The sequence below is a fragment of the Mauremys reevesii genome, linkage group 3 (assembly GCF_016161935.1).
Source record: "Mauremys reevesii isolate NIE-2019 linkage group 3, ASM1616193v1, whole genome shotgun sequence".
NCBI classification, from domain to species: Eukaryota; Metazoa; Chordata; order Testudines; family Geoemydidae; genus Mauremys; species Mauremys reevesii.
The window spans coordinates 150,859,636-150,886,372 of NC_052625.1; the positions used below are offsets into that span (position 1 = coordinate 150,859,636).

Genomic DNA, 26,737 nt, shown 5'->3' on the forward strand with positions numbered 1-26,737 from the left:
TCTCTCTGTCTCATTCATATCCTGAGACAAGCATGGCTATGCTACCATTTATTAACCAATAACTTCCTGCTTATCAACACATGGCTGAGGTTCAGGTTATGCTTGGTTTGACTTTATATAGGATGGCTATTTATTGACTAGATGTCTTGTGATCTTTTCCCTGCATATGGGGTGGATGGGAACTGACATCATTGGAAACAATTTAATTGTATTACGAACTTCCTGTGGCTGGTGTTTCATATAGCTATTGCTTTCAGTTACAACTTGAATAGGAGTAGAGTAGGAGTACTGTCAGTGAATACCAGCAGTGGTGGTGAGCCGCTGGAACATGAAATACATAGATATCAACGTTTGTGCTCAATTCTTTTGAGGCCAGAGCTCAGGCTGAATCTGAGAGGGAGAAGAGTTGATGAAGACTTGCTCTGAAATAGTGCAAAGTGGTTCCTGTGTGATATAATGTCCTATAGGAGGGAAATGAAGGAGCATCCCAGCTAGTCCTGGAGATGGCCTGGAAGAGGCAGAAGCCTATGACCAAGAGAGAGTACATTACAATCCGTACCTCAGGGTGATGAATGGGAGATTGTGTGATGGTATAAGCAGTCCTGAACGGTACTTAGTCAAGATGCAGTTGAATATCCAGGGTCAGTAAATTTTGTTCAGAAAGCCATCAGCATTTATTAGTAAGTGCTATATAGCACATTTTGTAAGAGTATAGAAAATTTAAAGATCTCACTATGGCACTCTGCTCTTAAATTTTGCTGAAAAGGAGAGACCACTTCTATTTGCAACTTGTCAATTGTACAGATTAGCAAAGTGCAAATTGATTAGCAAAGTCTTTGCTATATTTCCTTAATTTCATTCCAGTCAGTGAAAAAAAGTTACCTTTTCTGTAACCGGTGTTCGAGATGTGTTGCTCATGTCTATTCCACAATATGTGCACTGGTGCATGAAGTTTTTTCCCTAGCAGTACCTGCAGGGGGGAACACCCCTGTGACCCCTGGAGTGGTGCCTGCCTGGGACGGTATAAGGGGAGCTGCACGCTCCCCCCACCCTCAGTTCCTTCTTGCCAGACAACTCCAACAGAGGGGAAGGAGGATGGGATGTGGAATAGACATGAGAAACATCTCGAAGAACATCAGTTACGGAAAAGGTAACTGTCTTTTCTTCTTCGAGTGATTGCTCATGTGTATTCCACAATAGGTGATTCCAAGCTCTATCTGTTGGAGGTGGGTAGGAGTTCACAAGTCCCAAGGCGGAGGACAGCCCTGCCAAACCCGGCGCCATCCCTGGTTTGGGAGACGATCGCATAGTGTGAGGTGAATGTGTGAACCAACGACCACATGGCGGCCCTAAAAATGTCCTGGATGGGGACGTGGGCCATGAAGGCAGCCGACGAGGCCTGTGCCCAGGTCAAGTGTGCCCTCACAATGGGGGGCGGGGGAACATCCACCAGTTCATAACATGAACGGGTGCATGAAGTTATCTAATTGGAAAGCCTCTGAGTGGAAATCAGCTGGCCCCTCGTGCGCTCAGCCAAGGCGACAAACAGTTGCAAGGACTTTCTGAATGGCTTAATCCGCTCAAGATAGAAAGTCAGAGCCCGCCACACGCTCAGTGTTCCTCACTGGACGCATGAGGCAGAGGACTGGTAGAAAAATGTCGAGAGGAACGCGGGGTGTGGGCAGAGCTGGACCTTGTCCTTATGAAAGACTGTGTATGGCGGTTCAGAGGTTAGGGCTCTGAGCTCTGAGACTTGCCTGGTCGACCTGATAACAACCAGGAAGGCAACCTTCCACAAGAGGTGAGACAAGGAGCATGTGGCCAGTGGCTCAAATGGGGGCCCTGTGAGACGAGCCAACATCAGGTTTAGGTCCCACTGTGGAACCGGAGATCTAGAATACAGGAAAAGACTGTCTAGATCCTTAAGGAACTGGCCAGTCATAGCATGGGAAAACACAGTGTGTCCTTGCACTGGTGGCTGGAAGGCAGATATGGCCACCAGGTGCACCCTGACAGATGAGGGCATCAGGCCCTGGGCCCTTAGCTGGAGGAGGTAATCAAGGATAAGCTGGATTGGGGTGGTCACCAGGGAGACACCCTGGTCTGCTGCCCACCTAGAAAACCGGGACCACTTTGCCAAATAAGTGTGGCAAGTGGAGGGCCGTCTACTTTCAAGGAGGATGCACTTTGAACTTGCTCTGAGCACATCCCTTCCTCTTCACCTAACCACTGAGCAGCCATGCAATAAGGTGAAGAGCCACTAGGTTGGGATCGAGGAGGCAGCCCTGGTCCTGTGAGAACAGGCCTGGGAGGAGCGGCAATGGACATGGTGGAGCTACCACCAGGCCTGTGAGGGTCCCGTACCAATACTGCCTGGGCCACACCGGGGCAATCTGGAGGACTTGGGCCTTGTCCGACTATCTTCTCCAGGACCCTGCTGAATGGCGGGGGGGGAAAAAGAGAAGGAGTAGAGAAGCCGGCCTGACCAGGACAGGAGAAAGGCACTGGAGCTAGTGCCCCTCCCCAGACCCCCCTGGAGCAGAGCCGGGGGCATCGCTGGTTCTGCCGAGTCATGAATAGGTCCACCTGGGGAGTTCCCCCATCTTTGGAAGAGCCAGTGGGCAGCTTCCAGGTCGAGGGACCACTCGTGTTGGGAGAAGAAGTCCCTGCTCAAGCAATCCGACCTCTCGTTGCAGGAATCCAGTAAGTGGAAGGCCTTCAGGTGGATGTTGTGGGCTATACAGAAGTCCCACAGCCTGAGGGCTTCGAGGCAGAGGAGCAGGCCCCGCCTTGCCTGTTGATATAGAACATCGAGGCTGTGTTGTCCATAAGGGGCCCAACTACCTTGCCCTCCTGGTGTGGGCGGAAGGCCATACATGCCAGCCGCACCGCTCTGAGCTCTCTGACGTTTATGTGTAGGGTCAGGTCCTGAGCCGACCACAGGCTTTGGGTCTGAAAGCTCCCCACATAGGCCCCCCCAACCCAGGTCTGACGCACTGGACACCAGCTCCAGCGACGGGGCCCTGTCCCTGAACAGGACTCCTTGGAGCTTGTTGTTCGGGGTGAACCACCATCGCAGGGAGATAATGACAGCGTCCAGCACAGTGAGGACCGTGTCCATCCTGTCCGTGGCCTGGGAAAAAATTGAGGCCAAGCAGAGCTTGGAGGGGCCTCATCCTGAGTCTGGCATGACGGACCACATACGTGCACACCAACATATGACCCAAGAGCTGCAGGCAAACCCTGGCTGTTGTCACCAGGAACCTTGTGACCGAGTCGATGAGACCTTTAAGGGTCTCGAACCTGTCTGGCGGGAGGGAGGCCCTGGCCAACACTGCGTCCAGGAGTGCCCCGATAAACTCTGCATTGGACCAGGACTAACATGGACTTGGTGTTGTTTACCAGCAGGCCTAAGGCGGTGCACGTGGACAGGAGGAGCGCCACGTGATCCCTCACCTGCGACCGGGAGGTGTCCTTGAAAGTCAATCATCCAGATAGGGAAATATCTGTGGCCCCCGCCATCTGAGGTAGGCCGCTATCACCAACATACATTTTGTAAACAATTTGGGGGCAGTGGACAGCCCAAATGGGAGGACCATAAATTGGTAATGATTCTGTCCCACCACAAAAACGGAGGAAGCACCTGTGGCCCTCGAATATCTGAATGTGGAAGTACACGTCCTGTAGCTCGAGGGCAGCGTACTAGTCCCTGGGATCCAGGGAGGGGATGATGGAGGCCAGGGAGACCATGCAAAACTTGAGCTTCACCATGTGCTGGTTCAAACCCCATAGGTCCAGTAGGGGCCTGAGTCCCTCCTTGGCCTTCGGGACAAGGAAATAACAGGAGTAGTACCCCTTGCCCATGAACTCCTTGGGCACCGCCTCTATCGCTCCTAGTCCTAGGAACCGCCCCACCTCCTGCTTCAGCAGAGCTTCGTGCAAGGGGTCCCCCAGGAGGGATGGGGGTGGTTGAGCGGGGAGGAGGTAAACTGGAGGGTGTAACCCCAGGAGATGGTGTTGAGGACCCATCGGTCCAAAGTGAGCTGAGACCATTCCAGAAGGAAAGCACACAACTGGTTGGAGAAGAGAAGCTTTATTGGGGTGGATCCCTGATAAGGACTGGAGGGTTGCCCCTGAGCGTGCCGTCAACATTGTCTTTTCCCTGCCTGCTTCCCCTTGGGCGGGGGAGGAAGGAGTCCAGGCTCGGGGGCAAGCTGAGACTTCCTATGAGGGTGTCTCCGGGGTCGGAGTCTGCTGTGGCTTGAACTTAGGTTTTGCCGGAGCTGGGACATAGAGACTCAGGGTCTGGAGGGTCATGCACGAGTCCTTCATGCCATGCAGCCTTGTATCTGTTTCCTCTGCAAACAGAGCTTTCCCATCAAACGGGAGATTCTGCTTAGACAACTGTGCCTCACTGGAGAGCCCAGAGAGCAGGAGCCATGACACGCATCTCATGGACACCATGGAGGCCACTGAACGTGCGGCCAGGTCCACAGCATCTAAGGCAGCCTGCAGGGAAGCCCAAGCCGCCGTTGCCCCTTCCTCCACTAGCACCCTGAACTCTTCCTTATCACGCTCCTGGAGAGAGACCTCAAATTTAGGCAGGGAACCCCATTAAATTCATACCAACCCAAAAGGGCCTGATGGTTTGCCACTCTTAACTGGAAGCTCGGTGCTGCTGTGAAGGAGTCTTCTTGGCCCCCTTGGCATGCCCCATGGACAGGGAGTGGTGTCGACTGGCCGATGGCACCGGCGGATCGCCGCATACTAAACACTACAGTGCCCAGTAACGGCTTGGAGCGGCGTGCCGGGGTCGGGGTCAGCGCCAAATCCATCAGAATGGCTTGGAGCCTCATGTCCCTTTCTCTTTTGGTCCGAGGCTTAAACGATTTGCAAAATCTTGCACCTCTCCACTGATCTGGATTTCTCCCAAGCAGCGCAAACAGTCTGTGCGCGGGTCGGTTCTTGGCACAGAACGCCAACAAGACCCTTACGACTTAAATCCCGGGGCTCAGGGCATGCCCCGTCCCAGGCTCACTGACTAACTAAACTAACTATGCTTATTAACTACAGGAACTAAACGAACAAACAGTTCTCCAGCTTTGCTGTAGCTTGTCCCCAGAAGAGCCGTTCTGATGCACCTTCACTGGCAGCAAGAAGGAACTGAGAGTGGGGGGAGTGCACAGCTCCTCTTATACCGTGCCAGGCAGGTGCCTCTCCAGGGGGCACTCCCCGCTACGGGTACTGCTAGGAGAAAAACTTCCGGCACTGGTGCACGTGGCGAGCACACACCCCTACTGTGGAATACACATGAGCAATCACTTGAAGAAGAAAAATGGTATCTAAAATGATATTCATATATCATGTTTAAATAAAACAGTGTTAACTAAGCAATTACTTAGTAAACAGAGAAATTCTGTACCTCAATTTCTTGCTATTTCCCAGCATGTTGAGTCCAATTGAGTTCCCTTTCAAAACTCTAAAACTTCCAGTTTTGCCTCGCCTTGCATACGTTTTTATGTACTCGCTGCTGGTGCCAACAGTTCCTGGTCGACAGCGTAGTGACTGTAATGAGACAATTAGTAAAATGTTTGGTTGATGAGAGTATACAACTATTAAGTTGTGAAATACTTGAATGAATACTCATTGGAATCCATATTTAACTGCCTTTGTACTAGATGTTAAAGATCTTAATGTTCCATCTAAAACAGGGGTAAGCAACCTATGGCACGCGTGCCGAAGGCAGCACATGAGCTGATTTTCAGCAGCACTTTCACTGCCTGGGTCCTGGCCACTGGTCCCGGGGGCTCTGCAATTTAATTTAATTTTAAATGAAGCTTTTTAAAAACATTTAAAAAACCTTATTTACTTTACATACAACAATAGTTTAGTTATATATTATAGACTTATAGAAAGATCTTCTAAAAACATTAAAATGTATTACTGGCACGCAAAACCTTAAATTAGAGTGAATAAATGAAGACTCGGCACACCACTTCTGAAAGGTTGCTGACCCCTGATCTAAAACCTAGTCATACGCCTTTTCCAACATAAATCCTGTCCCTTGGTCTTCAAACAGTTTTCCCAAGATCTCATAACTCAAACTAAAATTACGTTTCATATAATATTCTATTCAGAACTCTCTTGTCTAAAGTTTTGTCCTAGATAGCATAATTCCAGAAACTACAAAAAATGAAAAAAGAGAACATGCCATTTATACGGAGAAAATTTTACAATAAATGCAGTGCCCTTAAACCCAGAAATATGTAAATATTAGGAAATAAGACTTTTCTGCATTGCCAAGATAATGTCTTTAGGAGATAACATCAGCATTTCTACTCTTTTTTTTTTTTTTTTTTGGATTCCAGATAGCTTTTTGAACTTTGGAAAATATCTTAGAGAACTATTCCCTTTCAATACTGTTAAATTTATTAAGCCTATATTAATATCAACATATAAATTTAAAAATGTAATGCTCTATATTACTAGTTAAATAGTTTTGCTATAACCATATACAGTCTATTCCTCATTATCTATGGAGTCGTCACCTGTACCCATTTGCTTAATCATTCACTTGGTCTGATTCACTGGGTTGCATTTCTCGGGTGATTTGGTAGGGAGACAGTCTTTCTTTGCTACACATACCCACTACTCAAAACACTGAAATTTTCAAGTATTATGAAACTTCTTTCCAAAAAATATTTCAGCACCTGCCATCAAAATCGCAAAAGAACACAACCACCCTTCACTGCTTCCCACCCCCAGATATATACACACACACACACACACACACACACACACAAAACCAGGAAATAAGAACATAAGAATGGCGGTACCATCTAGCCCAGTATCTGTCTACCGACAGTGGCCAATGCCAGGTGCCCCAGAGGAAGTGAACCTAACAGGCAATGATCAAGTGATCTCTCTCCTGCCATCCATCTCCATCCTCTGACGAACAGAGGCTAGGGACACCATTCTTTACCCATCCTGGCTAATAGCCATTTATGGACTTAGCCACCATGAATTTATCCAGTTCCCTTTTAAACATTGTTATAGTCCTAGCCTTCACAACCTCCTCAGGTAAGGAGTTCCACAAGTTGACTGTGCGCTGCGTGAAGAAGAACTTCCTTTTATTTGTTTTAAACCTGCTGCCTATTAATTTCATTTGGTGACCCCTAGTTCTTGTATTATGGGAATAAGTAAATAACTTTTCCTTATCCACTTTCTCAACATCACTCATGATTTTATATACCTCTATCATATCCCCCCTTAGTCTCCTCTTTTCCAAGCTGAAGAGTCCTAGCTCTTTAATCTTTCCTCGTACGGGACCCTCTCCAAACCCCTAATCATTTTAGTTGCCCTTTTCTGACCCTTTTCTAGTGCTAGAATATCTTTTTTGAGGTGAGGAGACCACATCTGTACACAGTATTCAAGATGTGAGCGTACCATGGATTTATATAAGGGCAATAATATATTCACATACACCACTGTATGTGGTCAAGAAAGACTAGGAGGTAAGTTTAGTCTTTCTGCAAAGGAAAAACAATGTAGTCTTAGACTGGTAGTTGTCTAGAGTTAAAAGTAACCATCAATGCTGATGGTTTCAGAGCTCAGAAGAAAGAAAAGATAGTACTGTACAGCAAGCAAGCCCCCCGGAATTCAGAATGAATAGTAAAGGAATGCAACTCAAGATATTTTTGCCAAGTGCATCATAGAAAAGCAACAAGTTTCTCTTTTTTTTTTTTTTTTTTTAAATTCAGTGGGATTACTATACAACTTTGTTTAAAACTAAAATCTTAATATGTGTTTTAATGGATGAATATATAAAATACTTACCTTCTTTTCTTCAGTGGGACTGAAGGACCCATCACTCTCATCTATGCGGAGCAGTTTTGCCTCACTAAACAGTTGGAGAAAAATATGGGTATACTGTAATACAGCAAAATGGCAGCAAAATAGTCTTAAAACCATACTATAACTCAAACCCTATCTACACACAGATGGTTTAAAAATACACAAAAATATATTTTTTAAAAACAGAACTCCCAAAAAAACCCAGAAACATTACAGTGGTCAGCGTAATAAGCAAGCAATATTATGTTAGATTTGTTTGAGATTAACATTAAGTGAATGCACAAAGAAAACTATAAACAGGAAATGAGAATTAAAAAAATTACCAGCAATTTAAAATATTGTACTGTTAACAAAACTTGAATATTTAAAAGTGGCCAACCTAATGCCCATGGGGTTACATAAATGGTTATGTTACGCAAAAAGCTTTAGTATACGAGATGTTTACACAATGAGAAAGTTATGCTAACTTTTGGATCTCCCAGCATTTGTGAAGTTATAGTTCACATAAAATGGAGACCAAGACACAATTAAGTCCTAAAATTTATCCCATACGAAGAATGTTAATTTGTCCATGGGCAGAAGAGTATGATTAAATTACTGTCAAACTCTCTATGCAAGTTTCACTTCAGGATGCAAGTTTAAATACCTTTACATTTTTATGATGTGAACTTCCACCAAAACTAACCAGTCTACCTTTAAGAGATATTCAATTTAATAGTAGTTCAATGGCACAAGTTAGGATATGGCTCTGGAGAACTCTTAAGTCTGGATTCTCCAGATGAAAAGAGTACAGAAACCTGTACCTTATATGCCAGTGATACCACAATGAAAAAAAGTTGTATGAATGTAGAGAAATGGGGGTTGGGGAAAAACAGGTATGAAGTTCATAGGATACTGATCTTCTAAGACCTTTCTGCTGCATCACTGTAATTAGATAAAAAGACCTTAGGGAGATCACAGCAGAATTTCAAAATATGCCACTGAAGGTTTCCCTTCAAGTTACAATTCTTCCTAGGTAGGAAGAAGAACAAAGGATCCAATCCTAAGGAGAGGACTCCAATAACTATGCAAATAAATTTCTAGAAGCAAGAATGTGCATATAATTAGGTTTGGTATGGTCTGAATTGTGCAAACTTTTTCTCCATATTGAAAGCAAGCTGGCTAGTAATCAAGCTGATCACAGCGGCCCAGGAGCCGGCCAACAGGGCTGCTAACAGGGGAGTTTGAGTGGGAGTTCCCATTGGAGGAGCCAGGTATTGTGTGTTTGCGTCTGTCTTTGGGGTGCTTGTGTCTCTCTCTCTGTTGGGGCAGACTGCTGAGCCCTGATTAGGGGGCGGAGCTAGGCAGAGGAGGGGACCTATAAAAGCGGCTGCCCAGCCAGGCAGCAGCACAGCTGATCGCAGCGGCCCAGGAGCCGGCCAACAGGGCTGCTAATAGGGGAGTTTGAGTGGGAGTTTACAGGGGGAGGCGGAAGGGGGCGGCGCCGTGTCCCCCGTGTTCCCCAGGTAAGAACGCCGAGCGAGGCTGAGACAGCAGCAGCCATGAGCCGAGCAGCGGAGGATACACCGAGGATGAGAGCATGCAGCAGCTGCGGTATGTACATGGTTCTAGCGGGGGACCCAGAACAGTACTATGTATGTATGAAGTGCCGCCTAATAGAGCTGCTGGAGGAAAAGATCCAAGGCCTAGAGCTGCAGGTAGAAACCCTGGTAGAGCATAGAAGGGGGTTCGAGCAGCTGATGGAGCAAAGGCAAGCAGTGACTGAAGGGGAATGCCCAGGGGTACAGGGGGAAGCAGGGGCTAAGGCCAGTGAGGGGGGACCGCCGGATGAGGAAGATGGGCGGTGGAAGCATGTGACCGTGAGAAGCAGGCCGAGAAAAAGGAGAGCCAGTGAGGGAGAAATAGAGCTAAGGAACAGGTTCGAAGGTCTGGAGAATGAGGAAGGGGTAAAGCAGGTGGTAGCTGACGGTGGGAGGCCAAGAAAAAGAGAAGAGCGGCTAGTCCGATAGAAAGAGGGGAGGAGTCTATGGAGGCAGCACCAAGTTTGGGCCCAGGGAGGATGCAGGATGGCTTAACGGGAACCACAAGGAATGATAGGAATGGAAGGAGCTTGCAACCAGGGGGGACAGAGGATAGGTTAGAGGACCGCACTGTCCCCAGGCAAAGGCAGGTCTACGTAATTGGGGATTCCATACTGAGAAGGTTGGACAGGCCTATGACCGGGGCCAATCCGGAGAACAGAAGGGTGTGCTGTCTACCGGGCGCTAAAATACGGGATGTGGACCTGAGGTTGAAAAGGATCCTAAGAGGAGCAGGTAAGAACCCTTTGATCATCCTTCATGTAGGAACGAATGACACAGCTAGATTCTCGCTAGAGAGGATCAAGGGAGACTATGCCAGGTTGGGTAAGACGCTCAAGGAAATTGAGGCTCAGGTGATCTTCAGTGGGATCCTACCTGTCCCTAGGGAAGGGCGCCAAAGGGGTGACCGGATCGTGACGATTAATAGTTGGCTGAGGGAGTGGTGTTACAAGGAGGGCTTTGGGATGTATGAGCACTGGGAGGCTTTTGGGGACAGAGAACTGTTCTCACGGGATGGGCTCCACCTAAGTAGGGAAGGAAGTAGAATTCTAGGAGGGAGGCTGGCTCATCTGATCAAAAGAGCTTTAAACTAGACACTGGGGGGAGACGGTTGGGAGAGGTCCAGGTGCTCTCCACGCCAAATTTATACATTGGGAGTGAGAACAACAGGATAACAACAGATATAGCCAGAGGGGGACGGTTAGGTGTAAGGAAGAGGGGGGGGACGGATACTAGATCGACAGGTCATACTGGTATTACTGTGTCCCTACCAAGTTGGGTGAAAAGGGTGAGAGGAGCCAAACAGCAAAAATTAGGATGTTTGTTCACCAATGCGAGAAGCTTAGGTAACAAAATGGAGGAACTGGAGCTCCTGGTCCGGGAATTGAAACCGGATATCGTAGGAATAACCGAAACATGGTGGAACGGTAGCCATGACTGGAGTACAGGTATGGAAGGGTATGTGCTGTTTAGGAAAGGCCGATGCAAAGGTAAAGGTTGGGGAGTAGCATTGTATATCAATAATGAGGTGAAATGTAACGAAATAACTAGCAATGCAATGGATAATACGGAGTCTGTTTGGGCAATGGTCACATTGGGGAAGAAAACTACTAGAGCCTCCCCTGGGATAGTGATTGGGGTGTGCTATAGACCGCCGGGATCTAGCCTGGATATGGATAGAGAGCTCTTTAATGTTTTTAAGGAGGTAAATACTAATAGGAACTGTTTGATCATGGGGGACTTTAACTTCCCGGATATAGATTGGGAAACAAATGCTAGTAATAATAATAGGGCTCAGCTTTTCCTAGACGTGATAGCTGATGAATTCCTTCATCAAGTAGTTGCTGAACCGACGAGGGGGGATGCCCTTTTAGATCTGGTTTTGGTGAGTAACGAGGACCTTGTTGAGGAAATAGTTGTAGGGGACAACCTTGGCTCGAGTGATCATGAGCTAATTCGTTTCAAAATAAATGGGAGGATAGTCTCAGATGCAATTTTGATTAAGGTATACAATTTCAAAAGAGCTAACTTTACTAAATTAAGGCGACTAGTTAGGGAAGTGGATTGGACTAACATATTTAGGGACCTAAAGGCAGATGACGCCTGGGGTTACTTCAGGTTGAAGTTGCAGGAGCTGTCAGAGGCATGTATCCCGAGAAAGGGAAAACGGCTCGTAGGTAGCAGTTTTAGACCGAGCTGGATGAGCAAGCGTCTTAGAGGGGTGATTAAGAAAAAACAGAAAGCATACAAGGAGTGGAAAATGGGAGGGATCAGCAAAGAAACCTACCTTACTGAGGTCAGAGGGTGTAGGGAAGCAGTGAGAAAGGCAAAGAGCCGGGTGGAGATGGACCTAGCGAAGGGGATTAAAACCAATAGCAAAAGGTTTTTTAGCCATATTAATAGGAAGAAAACCAAGGAAGAAAGTAGTGGGACTGCTTAAACTTTAAACGGAGTGGAGATTAGGGATAATCTTGGAATGGCACAATATCTGAACGAATATTTTGCCTCGGTCTTTAATGAGGCTAATGAAGGGCTAAGGAATAGTGATAAAGGGACTGATGGGAATGAAGATATGGGGGTAGACATTACGGTATCGGAGGTAGAAGCCAAACTTGAACAGCTAAACAGAAGTAAATCGGGGGGCCCGGATAATCTTCATCCTAGAATATTAAGGGAATTGGCGAGTGAAATTGCAAGCCCGTTAGCGATGATTTTTAATAAATCTCTAAACTTGGGGGTTGTACCGTTCGACTGGAGATTAGCTAATATAGTTCCTATATTCAAGAAGGGGGGGAAAAAGTGACCCGGGTAACTACAGGCCTGTTAGTTTAACATCTGTAGTATGCAAAGTCATGGAAAAAATTTTAAAGGAGAGAGTGGTTACGGAACATGAGGCCGATGGCAACTGGGACAAATTACAGCATGGATTTACGAAAGGTAGATCGTGCCAAACCAACCTGATCTCCTTCTTTGAGAAAGTAACAGATTTTTTAGACAAGGGAAATGCGGTGGATCTAATATATCTTGATTTCAGTAAGGCGTTTGATACGGTACCGCATGAGGAATTACTGGTTAAATTGGAAAAGATGGGGATCGAAATGAAAATCCAGAGGTGGATAAGGAGCTGGTTAAAGGGGAGACTGCAGAGGGTTGTACTGAAGGGGGAACTGTCGGGTTGGAGGGGGGTTACCAGTGGAGTTCCTCAAGGTTCGGTTTTGGGTCCGATTTTATTCAATCTATTTATCGCTGACCTGGGAACCAAGAGTAGAAGTGGGCTGATGAAGTTTGCGGATGACACCAAGTTGGGAGGTATTGCCAATTCGGAAAAGGATCAGGATATCCTCCAGGGAGATTTGGATGACCTTGTAAACTGGAGTATTAGTAACAGGATGAAATTCAATAGTGAGAAGTGTAAGGTTATACATTTAGGGATGACTAACAGGAATTTTAGTTATAAGCTGGGGACGCACCAGTTGGAAGTAACGGAGGAGGAGAAGGACCTAGGAGTCCTGGTTGATCGTAGGATGACTATGAGTAGGCAATGTGATGTGGCCGTTAAAAAAGCTAATGCGGTCTTGGGATGCATTAGGCGAGGTATTTCTAGTAGGGATAAGGAGGTGCTAGTCCCATTATATAAGGCGTTGGTAAGACCTCATTTGGAGTATTGTGTGCAGTTTTGGTCTCCCATGTTTAAGAAGGATGAATTCAAACTGGAACGGGTACAAAGAAGGGCCACTAGAATGATCCAAGGAATGGAAAGCCTGTCGTATGAAAGGAGGCTTGAGGAGCTTGGTTTGTTTTCCTTAACCAAAAGAAGGATAAGAGGAGATATGATTGCACTCTTTAAATATATCAGAGGGATAAATACAAGGGAAGGAGAGGAATTATTTCAGCTCAGTGCTAATGTGGACACGAGGACAAACGGATATAAATTGTCAGTCAGGAAATATAGGCTTGAAATTAGACGAAGGTTTCTAACCATCAGGGGAGTGCAATTCTAGAACAGCCTACCAAAGGAAACAGTGGGGGCGAAGGACCTCCATGACTTTAAAATTAAGCTAGATAAGTTTATGGAGGAGATGGTATGATAGGATAACGGGCTTAGTCAATAGGTCAATTAAGTGCCACACTGGTAATTAGTACAATGGGTCAATAATAGGATATTGTTAGCCTTTTTCCAGAGGGTATGGCTGGAGAGTCTTGCCCGCATGCTCGGGGTTCAGCTGACCGCCATATTTGGGGTCGGGAAGGAATTTTCCTCCAGGGTAGATTGGCAGTGGCCCTGGAGGTTTTTCGCCTTCCTCCGAAGCATGGGGCAGGGGTCGCTTGCTTAAGGAGTGGGTGGATCGGCTTATGTGGCCTGCATCTTGCAGGAGGTCAGACTAGATGATCATAATGGTCCCTTCTGATCTTGAATTCTATGATTATTCTAGCTTCAATTATGGAATCAGAACTTTTCTAGAGATAATTTTCCCCCTTTTGCCATGGTAAGAAAAAAGACGGTTACTCACCATAGTAACTGTTGTTCTTCGAGATGTGTTGCTCCTATCCATTCCAGTTAGGTGTGCGCGCCGCGCGTGCATGGCTCTTCGGAAGATTTTTACCCTAGCAACTCCGGCGGGCCGGCTGGGCGCCCCCTGGAGTGGCGCCGCTATAGCGCAGGATATATACCCCAGCCGGCCTGTCCGCTCCTCGGTTCCTTTTTGCCGGCTACTCCGACAGTGGGGAAGGAGGGCGGGTCTGGAATGGATAGGAGCAACACATCTCGAAGAACAACAGTTACTACGGTGAGTAACCGTCTTTTCTTCTTCGAGTGATTGCTCCTATGCATTCCAGTTAGGTGATTCCCAAGCCTTACGTAGGCGGTGGGGTCGGAGTTAGATGTTGCAGAACGCAACCGCTAAGCCAAAGGCTGCATCCGCTCTGGACTCCTGGACTAATGAGGCAAAGGTGTGGACCGAGGACCAGGAAGGTGTACAACACATCCCCCGAAAGGGTATGCGAGCCAGGAAGGCAGCTGAGAAGCGTGAGCCCTGGCGGAATGTGCAGCAAGGTGGCTCTATAGAACATGGGCCAAAACAGAGGAGGTGCGGATGCACAACGACATTGAAGATGAAATCCTCTAGGAGGAGACAGGTATGCCCTTCGTCCGGTATGCCGGTACGATCAAGGTTTTGGGGGCGTTACGAGAGGGCTCTGTCCGCTAGATATAGATTGCGGACGCCCTACGGATGTCGAAGGAGGGCCACCGTTGCTCTCCTTGCAAAGAGAGTGGCTTCGGAAAGAAGACCGGACGGAAGATATCCTGGTAGATATAAAAGGCCGAACCCTCCTTAGGGAGGTGGGTCGGACGTGTTAATAACTGCCCTTGTCCTTGAGGAACACAGTATACCTTGGGCCTATTGAGAGAGTCTGAAGCTCGGAGACTCGTCTGGCCGCAGGAAAGGTATATCAATGAGCATGTTGACATTGGCTCGAATAGGGCAGTCATAAAGCTGGTTAGAACCAGATTGAAGAGCCAGGTTTATGGCGGGGCCCCATTGGGGGGGGGGGGGGGAGGTATAAACGCTCCAAGCCCTGAGGAACCAGATGGAATGGAGCGGGACCTCGGCGGGGGAAACATTGCGCATTTCGGAGCAGCAGGAGAAACGCTTCCACTTGGCCAGATACTTTAACCGAATGGAAGATTTTCTACCACCCCGGAGAATCCTGTAGAACCGAGGCAGAACAACGTAACTCGGATCGGTTTAGCCACGCAGGAGTCCTGCTGTGAGGTGCAGGGATTACAAGACCAGGTGGTGAAGGTTGCAGTGATCCCGCGTCATGGGGTCTCTGCCAAGAGGGTTGCTACCGACAGGTGTAGCAACATGGTGTGCCAGTGCTGCCCAGGTTACACTGGAGCGATCACGATCAGGGGCGCTCTGTCCCTGTGGAGTTTTAGCAGGACCTTGTGAACCAGCGGGGACAGTGGAAAGCGTACGGCAGATGGCTGGTCCACGGCCTCAGGAAAATCCTCCAAGACCGAGCCTGGGGAGAGGCCTTGGAACGAGGAGAATTTCTCTCTCTTTCCGTTCTCGCAAGAGCGAGGAGGGCTATGCGGGGAAAGACCCACTTCTGGAAAACAGAATAGATAAAGACGGGAGGAAACTACCACTTGTGAGACAGGAAGGATCTGCTGAGACGATCCGCCAGCTGAATCGCCTGGTACACAAGACAGACTGCTCTCAACTCTCGGACATTGATGTGTAAGGCCAGCTCTTGCGCTGACCGAAGGCCGTGAGTGCGAAACTACGCCAGGTGCGCACCCAGCCGAGAGATGGGCTGTCTGTCATGAGGGACCCCGAGGGGTGAATGAAACAGCATCCCTGGATACACCAGGGAGGACGCTGACTCCCGGTAGAGGAAGCTTAGGCTGCTCAGTGGGAACGAGATGACCACGAGCATGCCATCTCTGCCCTGGTGGCACACCCAGGTAAGCCACGATCGAAGTGAACAGAGGCGAAGCCTGGCATGTTTGGTTGCAAACGTGCAGACAGCCATGTGACTCAGGAAACCTAGGCAAGTGCGAGCCCAAGTTGGCAGGAAGGTCCATAGACCTTGTACAATTGTTACCCTCGCCTGAAACCAAGGCTGAGGTAAACAGGCTCTGGCGAGTCTGGAGACCAGGACGGCTCCACTGAATTCCCATCCCTGTATGGGAATCAGAGTGGATTGTAATATTGATCATCAGGCCTAGACACAGGAATAGGTTCGTGTCGATGCCCACATGACTGGTACTTTGGGCCCAGTGATTCTTCAAATGAGCCACTCATCCAGATACAGAGAACGTGTATCCGACGGTGGCAAAGAAAGGCGGCAACTACAGCCATGCACTTTGAATACCCCTGGGCCGTATACTGGGAATAACGATGGTAGGCCCCAAACCGAGGGTACCTTCTGTGTGGAAGAGAAATGGCGACGTGAAAACACGCGCCCTTCATATCGAGGGCGGCGTACCAGTCTCCGGGATCCCAGGATGGGATGACGGTCGCCCTGGGTACCATGCAGAACTCATCTGCATCGTAACTTGTTGAGTTCCTGCAGGCCTAGGATAGGTCTGAGACCTCCCTTCGCCTAGGGGATAGGTTTCGCCCTTAGGTACCTCCTGTATAGCTCCGATGAAGAGGAGCGTCCGCACCTCTTGCCAGAGGAATCGCTCGAGAGAGGGGTCCTTAGGAGGGTCGAGGATGGGTAGGCTTTTGCCCAATTGGTGGTCTGAAGGACCCTAATTTCGGCTCCTTTGGGGTGCGGATCGATGGCCACGACCGTGTAAGCCACGCCCGCTGGCCAAGTCCTGACTGTCAAGGCGCAGGGTAAGAGCAGAGGTTGGGGACGGAAACGTCGGCGCTGAATCACCGGCATGTGCATGCCGAGAGAGAGAGAGAGCAAAGTGACCCTGCTGCCCTTTAGGTTCTGCAGCCTAGGGCCAGTGTTTTCAGAGAACAGGCCTGTGCCATTGAAGGGCAAGTCCTGTATAGCGTGCCGCAGCTGCGAGGGAAGGCTCGACAACTGGAGCCATGAAACGCGCCGCGTGGCAACACCCGAGGCCAGAGTCATGGCAGCGGAGTCAGCTGCGTCCAACGAGGCCTGGAGGGAAGCTCTCTCCAGCTCCGTCCTTTGCTGCAGGAGGGCATCGAACTCTTGACGGGAGTTCCGAAGAACTGACTCTGTAAATTTGCCCACCGCCACCCACAGTAGCGGATAAGCGGGGCTTGCTGGTTCGCTACACGAAGTTGCAGGGCCCACTCCGGGTACATCTTACGGCCCAGTAAGACCACACGCCCAGCCTCTTTGGAATTAGGGGCTGGTCACATTTCGATTAAAGGAGGGCCGGAGGGGTATGTTCCTGCCCCCGTCTCATCTGGGGAGGAGGAAGAAGAAAGGCCAGGGACAAGCGGGTCCTGTGTGGGCTCGAGCTCCTGGACGACCTCCTGATCCGGTGGGATCTGGGAGCCCGGTGCCGAACCGGGGGTTGCTCTGTACCGGTCGGACGGGGACGACTAATTGTCACCTCTGGCACCCCGAGCTCCAAGGGAACGGAGCGAGATGGGATCACCGGTACGCCTCTGGCGTGGTAGTACACCCAAGGCATCCAGAATAACCACTGATAGGTCTCCTGGAAGACTCTGGAGGGCACATCAGAAAACAGAGTGCTACGCATATGAAGTGTCCGCACGGGACGACACTGATGCGTGGCTGGGTGGCCCTGGAGGAGCTGAAAGCTCTTGGTAGAGTCTCCGTCTGTAACTGACGTCGCTCGATGCGGCACCGGGGATCGGTAGCGGTAGGCAGACCGGTACCGAGAACGGGACCTGCCACCAAAGCTGTGCCGGGCGGTCGACCGAGGGTGCGAGGCTCGATGATCAGGAGTGGCTACGGGCGTCCCAGTGTCTGGGTCGGTGCTGGGAGCTGGATCGGTGCTGAGTGTCCCGGACCGGCGAATGGGATGCTGACCGGTGCCGCGAGTACTACTGGTACCAACATGGAGAACGGTGCCGAGACTGTGAGCGGCGTCGAGACCTAGATCGGTGACGGAACCGAGAACATCCGCGGGACCACGACCCTGAACGGTGCCGCTCTGCGGTGCCGACGTAGGGTGGTCTGATCAAGGCAGGCTTGCCCATCGACTATGTAACCCGCACCGGCGGTGCCGGGGGTTGAGGCAGCGCAGATGCTGTCGGTGCAATCAGCTCCCTCGCCGTGGACACTGTCTCCGGCGTGGAGGGAATAGTGAGCTCGACCATAGCTCGCACGACGGATGCAGCTTCATAGCGAGCTCGACCACGGTCCGTACCGGGGAGCTTTCCGGCACCGGACTCGATGGCTCTTGCCTGGCCGGAGTTAATGGTGCGGATATTGTCGGTGCCGCGGCAGACACCGGTGCCGGACGATCCGACCGAGCATAGTGCTCAGCTGCAGAGGCGGCGGCTCAGACGCAGCAAGGATACTGTGCCTCTTCATCCTCCAGGAGAGGGATCCATGCCGAGGGTACGTCGGAGCCAGCGACGGTCGCGCCAGGAGGCCTTGGCGGTACCGGGGATCCGGTGCCGAGGGAGCGCGCCTTGAAAACTAACTAGCGCTCGGCGCTGAGAGCGGAGGAGCAAGAGCTGCCTCCCTTAGGAGCTGTTTAAAACGAAAGCCCCGCTCCCCTTTGTTCACAGATTAAAGGCCTCACAAATGCGGCACTTATCTGTGAGGTAAGATCCCTCGAGGCACTTAGGAGAAGATCTCTTGTCGGCAGCGGCTTGTGGCCAGCCGAGCATTAGAAAACCCTGTGGACTGGGCATCGGACCCGGCACCGGGTGAGGGGAAGGGGATAAACCCCGAACCCCTGTAAAATAAATACACTAAACTATTCTACAAACAAAGAGTTAACTACAACTATAAACAGAACGAGAGAAAACTACAAGTAGCTAGGGAAGTGGAGGTCAGCTAAGCTGTGCTCCACTGTTCCAACGGCCGTCACGGGCGGAAAAAAGGAACTGAGGAGCGGACAGGCCGGCTGGGGTATATATCCTGCGCTATAGCGGCGCCACTCCAGGGGGCGCCCAGCCGGCCCGCCGGAGTTGCTAGGGTAAAAATCTTCCGAAGAGCCGTGCACGCACGGCGCGCACACCTAACTGGAATGCATAGGAGCAATCACTCGAAGAAGAAACTAATTTTCAATTACACAGTCACAACAAGAGAAGAAAAGGGTTCAATATTTTTGACAGAATCTTTGTAGATTTGAAAACCTTCACATACTGCATTTTTATTTGCTTTTCAAGGATGGGAATTCACTCCCTCAAAGAGTTCTGTTGCACTTCCCTAGATAAGTGCAATAAGAAGAGAGGTGGTGCAGTTCGTGAAAAATGTCCAAGAGTAGCTACATACAGGACCTTGGTTGTTCAAAGACCAAAACCTATAGAAGAAATAAATGCAATATAGTCCAGTGAACATGCAACTGGATTGAGATTCAGGAGACAGATATTATATCTAGCTCTCTCATTGGCCTGCTGTGCAACCCTGGTCAAGTAATTTTGCCTCTCATTCCCCTTCCCACTCTTGGCTGATCTTTTCTTTTTAGACTTCAGCTCTTCAGGATAGGAATTGTCTTACTGCCTGCACAGTGTCTATCACAATGGGGCCCCTAGATACTACTGTATTATAAACACAACAGAAGAGTACGGGAGGGGCAGGGGGAGGGAAGAAGACTACAGTGAACAAAGCCCTGAATCAACAAAAAGTCTCAAAAGGATAAGGAATAGATCTTCTGATACTCATAACTTTTGAGGAATAAAAGTAATGACAAGGACCAGAAAAATGTATTGTGATTGGATGATCTTAAATAACACTTTTTTTTAAGTTTGTTCAAAAGAATACAAAGTACATATGCCTTAGATAAACTAGAACGTAATGTTAAAAAAAATATTAGTATCCAGAGGTTTACATGCTCCATAAATACTAGATGCCTATATAATGTGATTCAAAGATGGTCAAAAATAGAAAAAACACACCATATCACACTTTCTGTATACAGGAAATGTACGTTTGGTTTTTGTTTTTTGTTTTTTTTTAAAAAGAGAGACACAGAACAGAGGAATATGGTTGTTGTGGGGCATTTATGACTCGAGCAATAGTTTTGAAACAGCGTAGGTATTCTCTTTTCAAAACAAATTAGATTTCTACTAATTAAACCAAACTAGGATATACTCTTGGTAGGTCTCGTATTCATTAGCTACTTAAAAAGGGAAGAAATTTAAAATAAACTCAATCGTATCCATTACCAACACACTTTTTTTTAATTAAACAAAATAGTTTAGAATATTAGACTTCTTGCAAGGAGGAGATCTTAAATGTGTATTGAATTTTAGGAGACTGACGAGAAATACAAATTCCATTATCCTCATAATTTGTTTATAAACAATGAGTTTTAGAGAAAAAGTTGAAAAGCCATAATCCAAAGAAGAGTGCTCAATTTTACCATCATCCAAAAACTTTACATTAAGAAAGTGTTAATGATTAGCATTAAGTTTACCCGCCAAAAAGCTGCAAGTAGTCATATGTAATGTGTGTCCAGATCACACTTCAACCAAACTGAAATTTAACCTTGCTGAAAATCATTCTGCAGAAAACTAAGAGGTTATTATTGCCTATTAAAAGATCCAGAGAAGAATCATTTCACAAGAAAATTTCAAACATGTTGCTAAACAGCACATAAAGATTCCTTCTCTAGAATTCACGTGAAACAATGATAGCTCTATGAATTAACTGATCTTTGGTTGAAAAAAAATGACATTACTAATTCATCAGAAAATTCGAGAGATTAAAAACCAGAATCTTGTCATAAAGTGACTGCTTTGAACAAGATTCTCAACCAATTTACGGGGCAAGCTAAACATTTTACTAACAGATAATACACAAAGAACCAGCAGGTATATGAAATAATTATATTGTGAAGAAGCGAATAAAAGGAATAATCTAGGATTAGAAAACTAAAAGGAAGGCCATCTGACTACATTATCCATCCAGTCTGGAATACAGGGAAGCAAATCATTATCCATCCCAAAATTAACAGAGGGAATTTTTAAACCTCTTATAAAAGATCTTCGGAGACTAATAAACAGATATTAGAAAAAGTTGCAAATTATATGAAAAAGCCAACCCTCTCATATTTCAATTTTTTTATAATGAGATATTTGAGCAGAAAGGAACCAGTCTTCACCATAAAATCAGCAGAACCTTGGGCTAATAAATTATAAACATATCAATAAATTATAAACATGTAAAGACAGACTGGTAGGCCTCTCACAGATGTGCTTAATGTGGTATTAAAAGGGGAATCAAGACCAACTTCTTTTCAACAGTTTGCAGTAACTTTATTTCTAAATCTGGAAAGGACCTTAGTGCATGCTCATTACATTTCTTTATTAAACTTCGACATAAAGAATATGGTCAAGGTATGCCTGATCAAAATATTGCCAAGCTACAAAAGAAACTAAGTAGGATTTATATATAGTGGCTATTAGGTTAAGAATGTTATACTGAGCCCTGTTCAAGAAGAACCCTCTCAACTTCTCTTATTAGTGTGGAGGAAAAGGTATTTGACAGGGTATGGTGGCATTAAAAACCAAGTCAATGCCCTGGGCACATACCTGCAGTTTATTCAATGGATAGAAACATCATATATATATATATATAGGTAGGTGATTTCATTGCTCTGGAAAATAAGCATCTTTGCCTTGTGTCGTTGGTAGAGAGAAAAAGGTATTAGAACTGTATCCATTTACAGTATATCAGTTGTGGCGTGGAGACATAAAGGTGATGTTTCTATCCATTGAATAAACTGCAGGTATGTGCCCAGGGCACTGACTTGGTTTTTAATGCCACCATACCCTGTCAAATGTCATATATATGTGTGTGCGCGTGTGCACACACAACAAGAAAAAAAAGTACTGGAGAACAAAACGCAAATAATATGTATTTTGTTTGTTTCTGACCTATACCAAAAACATGCTATTTGACAAAAAAAGGAGGAGTACTTGTGGCACCTTAGAGACTAACCAATTTATTTGGGCATAAGCTTTCGTGGGCTGAAACCCACTTCATCTCATGCATGCAGTGGAAAATACAGTACGAAGTTTTTATATATATATATATATACACACACATATACACACACACACATATATACACACACACTCACACACACACACACACACACACACACACACACACACACACACACCCCCACCCACCCACACCATGAAAAAATGGGGGAGACTAATCAATTAAGGTGGGCTATTATCAGGAGAAAAAAAAACTTTTGTAGTGATAATCAGGATGGCCCATTTCAAACAGCTGACAAGAAGGTGTGAGTAACAGTAGAGGAAAAATTAGTATGGAGAAACAGTTTTTAGTTTGTGAATGACCCATCCACTCCCAGTCTTTATTCAAGACTAATTTAATGGTGTCCAGTTTGCAAATTCATTCTGCAGTTTCTTGTTGGAGTTTGTTTTCGAAGTTTTTTGTTAAACAATTACGACTTTTAGATCTGTAATTGAGTGTCCAGGGAGGCTGAAGTGTTCTCCGACTGGTTTTTGAATGTTATGTTATAATTCTTGACGTCTGATTTGTGTCCATTTCTTTTTGCGTCAAGACTGTCTGGTTTGGCCAATGTACAGTAACTCCTCGCTTAACGTTGTAGTTAGGTTCCTGAAAAATGCGACTTTAAGCAAAATGATCTTAAGTGAATCCAATTTCCCCATAAGAATTAACGTAAATAGAGGGGGTTAGGTTCCAGGGAAATTTTTTTCACCAGACAAAAAACTATATATTATATAGATACACACAGTATACGTTTTAAACAAATAATTTAATACTGTTCACAGCTATGATTGTGAAGCTTGGTTGAGGTGGTCAAGCTAGAGGGTGGAAGAGGGAGGGATATTTCCCAGGGACTGCCTTACTGCTACATGATGAACTAGCACTCAGCTGAGCCCTCAAGGGTTAACACGTGGTTTATGTAGCCTCTCACACAAGGCAGCACAAACACGAGGGAGGAGAGACAGCATAGCAGACAGAGACCTTGGGAGTGGGAGGGGGGGGAGAAAGAGGGAAGAGAGAGAGATGCACACTGACCCTTTAAGTAAGCTGACGCTCTTAGGTGCATTGTGTTTTGAAGTGGATCAGGAAGCTGAGACAGCAGCTGTTGCCCCAAGCTCTCTGTATCTCTCTCTGTCCCCTCCCTGCTCTATATGGAGAAGGGGTACGCAGGGTGCAGGAGGGGGGGAGGGGGAAGGGAAAAGACACCCTGACACTAGTGCCCACCCCACCCCACCCCCATTTTCCCCCCTGCACAGCAAGCAGGAGGAGTCTCTGGGAGCAGCTCCAAGGCAGAGGGCAGGAGCAGCACACGGCAGTTGGGGGAGGGACAGCTGAACTGCCTTGATAGCCTGCTGGGCAGCTGCAGCACAGGGAACTTAGGGCAGCGGGGAGCTGATAGGGGGGCTGGCGGTCCACCCTGGTTCGAAGCCCCCACCAGCTAGCTGCAACCGGCTCCTCTTCCTGAAAGCAGTGGACAACGCAGGCAGCTGCCCAGCGACATTAGAAGGGAGGAGAGTTGGTGGGTTACAGATAATTGTAACAAGCCATAAATGCAGCGCCTTTATAAAAAGACCATGATTTTTAGTGTTGAGCACAGTTATGAATCTAAGCTTCCAAGCTTATCTTTTGAAAGTGTTGTGCAGGTTTCCCCGAGGACTAAATCGGTCAGACATACAGTGATCGCTTTGAGGGGAAAAAAATAAAGTTGTATTTAAAATTATTTAGAAAACTAAAGAAAATCTAGAGAGATAGGAAGGACGGTTACTGTCAAATTGAATATTTTCCAGAGATTTCTCTCCAAAACTTTGTCAACATTTGTAACAAATAAGAATGTATTAGACAAGCATAACATACTAAGAAGTTGTTAAAGGGGATAAACATCATTAAATGAAAGCCGCAATACCATTTAGACAAAAATAAGAGAGGTAGGGATTTAAAAAAAAAAAAAGTGGAACAGATAGACGAACACAGACCTAACATGGACAACTAGAAGTAGTTTAGAAAAAAGGCAGACTCTTAAGTCTATATAGTCACCCTTGAATCAGTACAACTTTAAAATTCTGGGATAACATACAGTAAACTTAGCTTCCCTTTCCGTATCTCCTATGATTTCCACAGAGAGAAGTTTAGTAGGGCTATCAGACTATCAAAAAAATAGTCACAATTAATTGCAGTTTTAATCTGACTGTTAATAGAATACCAATTTAAATTTATTATACAAGTACTGTAGCGCAATCTCTATCATGAAAGTGCAACTTACAAATATAATCGTTTTTATTTTTTACATAACTGCACTGAAAAATGAAAGTGTTAAAACTTTAAAGCAGGGGTCGGCAACCTTTCAGAAGTGGTGTGCCAAGTCTTCATTTATTCACTCTAAATTAAGGTTTCGCGTGCTCGTAATACAATTTAACATTTTTAGAAGGTCTCTTTCTATAAGTCTATAATATGTAACTAAACTATTGTATGTAAAGTAACTAAGGTTTTTAAAATGTTTAAGAAGCTTTATTTAACATTAAATTAAAATGCAGAGCCCCCCGGACTGGTGGCCAGGACCCAGGCAGTGCAAGTGCCACTGAAAATCAGCTCAGGTGCCACCTATGTGCCATAGGTTGCCTACCCCTGCTTTAAAGCCTACAAGTTGAAGCATGAAAGGGCATACCAATGTTTAGCATATCTGGCATGTAAATACCTTGCAATGCCGGTTACAACAGTGCCATGTGAATGCCTGTTCTCACTTTTCAAAGAAGCAGGCATTATCTCCCGTAAATGTAAACAAACTTGTTTGTCTTGGCGATTGGCTGAACAAAAAGTATGACTGAATGGAGTTGTATGATGTGAACTGAAAAATACCATTTATTTTATCTTTTTTACAGTGCAAATATTTGTAATAAAAATATAAAGTGAGCACTTTACACTTAATAGTCTGTGTTGTAATTGAAATCAATATATTTGAAAATGTAGAAAACATACAAAAATATTTATAATAAATTTTAATTGGTATTCTATTGTTTACAGTGTGACTAAAACAGCAATTAATCACAACTATTTTTTAATTTGTTTTGCGATTGACAGCCCTAAAATTTAGATTTTATTCTGAGCTCAAGATCAGGGAGGTTAAGATATGGAATGTAGGAAGTAGGTGAGTCAAAGATTCTTAGTATTTTTATTTCTTCACAAAAATAATTAGAAATATCATAAGATCACTCTCTCTGATTTCTCATTTACTGTTCATGTATGAACCTTGTAATAATTTTTGGAAACCAAGAAGTTTCCCAGACAGAAAGCTACATTAAGTTTGAGAAAACATATCAGTAATTTAGAGTAAAATGTTTTTTTTTTAAATAATTATCCCATCTTTCTCACAAAGTATTACAAACCAAACATGTATGGTATGGAAGCGTACAGTTAGGGAACAAAGACAACCTCTCCTGTGTTTAACAACATGGAGTTGAAGGGAGAATCCAGTCTTTTTTTTTTTAAAGCCAGTTTAATCTAACTTGAAACTACAAACACTAAAGCACTTTAATCATAATTATATGGTTATTGCAGAAAGGCACTATAGGGCAGAGCTAGGATTGTTTGGTTATCCTAACTGTGTGTGTCTTTACCTTAACATGTTTGGATTTCATTTAAATTTAACCGCCAACTCTGAATTTCCTGAATTCGTATTGTTTATTTTGGGGATAATTATAACATCTCTGCCAATTATTTTACCTAAATTACTGATTTATATCTTAACTCTATCTGAACATTTTTTTTGTCTAGGAATAATTAAGAATGACAAGTTCTTTCAAAATAGATTTTTCTTAAATTAGTATTAAATTATTGAAGAGAAAGTTAAGGATCTAATTTTCTACACACATTATATGCTACAGTTTCATAATTTATAAAAAATTAGGTTTTTATAATTAAGCACTTTTATTTTCAATAACCTAGATAAAAATATCCTTACTCTTTCTCTGCATCTCCTTCACTTTCTTCTCCATGATCAAAGCTCCAATTATTTTTATAACCTCCATCTCTCTTGGATTGTGATCTATTCAAAGCTGAAATGAGAACAAGTTAAGATAAGTCTTGATTTCAAGCCAGGTCACTAATCAATTCAACCTAGAAGGGTAAAACAACATACTATATCCCAGATATTTAGTTAATTTAATCATTCAAGTATCATTTGACAAAATAAGGTTAGTGACTGCAGCACAGACTTATTTTTAGAATGTGCACAACTATATACTCAAGTCTTTTAGCATGTTGATTAAATTAACACTGGAACATAAGATTCAAAGTGAAAAAGCATTGTGTTCTGTAAGTAGCTGCACACATTTGACACCACACATTATTATTAAAAGACTGCTAACTGAAGCAGAAAAAGACAACTGCATACCGTTAACTAATGAGCCATTTGTTTGACAACATTCACGCTTGTAAAGTTTACTCCTTGTATACACATTGTATACCAAGCGTAGATCAGTCTCTCCGCATTTTTACTCTTTGTCAGTCTATACCTCAACCAGGCACAAATACACTCCATTTATTTTTCCAGTTAAACTTTTCAAACCAACCATTCCTTTATTTAAATAATCTGGTAAATAAAACCTAGATGCAAATGGTCAAACTGTATACAATCGTCAGCCTAGTAGTTGATGATAACCTCTAATGAGAATGAAGCCTTAACT

At 45.7% G+C, this 26,737-nt stretch overlaps 1 protein-coding gene across 8 annotated transcripts in view; it reads right to left on the reverse strand.

The window, feature by feature from the left end:
* Positions 1-26,737, reverse strand: part of SENP6 (SUMO specific peptidase 6) — a 191,784-nt gene that overhangs the window by 121,219 nt on the left and 43,828 nt on the right. For all 8 annotated transcript variants that reach the window (XR_005595886.1, XM_039529204.1, XM_039529203.1 and 5 more), the window contains 3 exons: positions 26,014-26,107; positions 7,837-7,900; positions 5,423-5,565 (listed from right to left, as the gene is read on the reverse strand). Coding sequence is in view for 7 of the 8 variants with exons in the window: in XM_039529204.1 (XP_039385138.1) it covers positions 5,423-5,565; positions 7,837-7,900; positions 26,014-26,107 (301 nt within the window). In the remaining variant the exon portion in view is untranslated. The remainder of the gene's footprint in view (positions 1-5,422; positions 5,566-7,836; positions 7,901-26,013; positions 26,108-26,737) is intronic.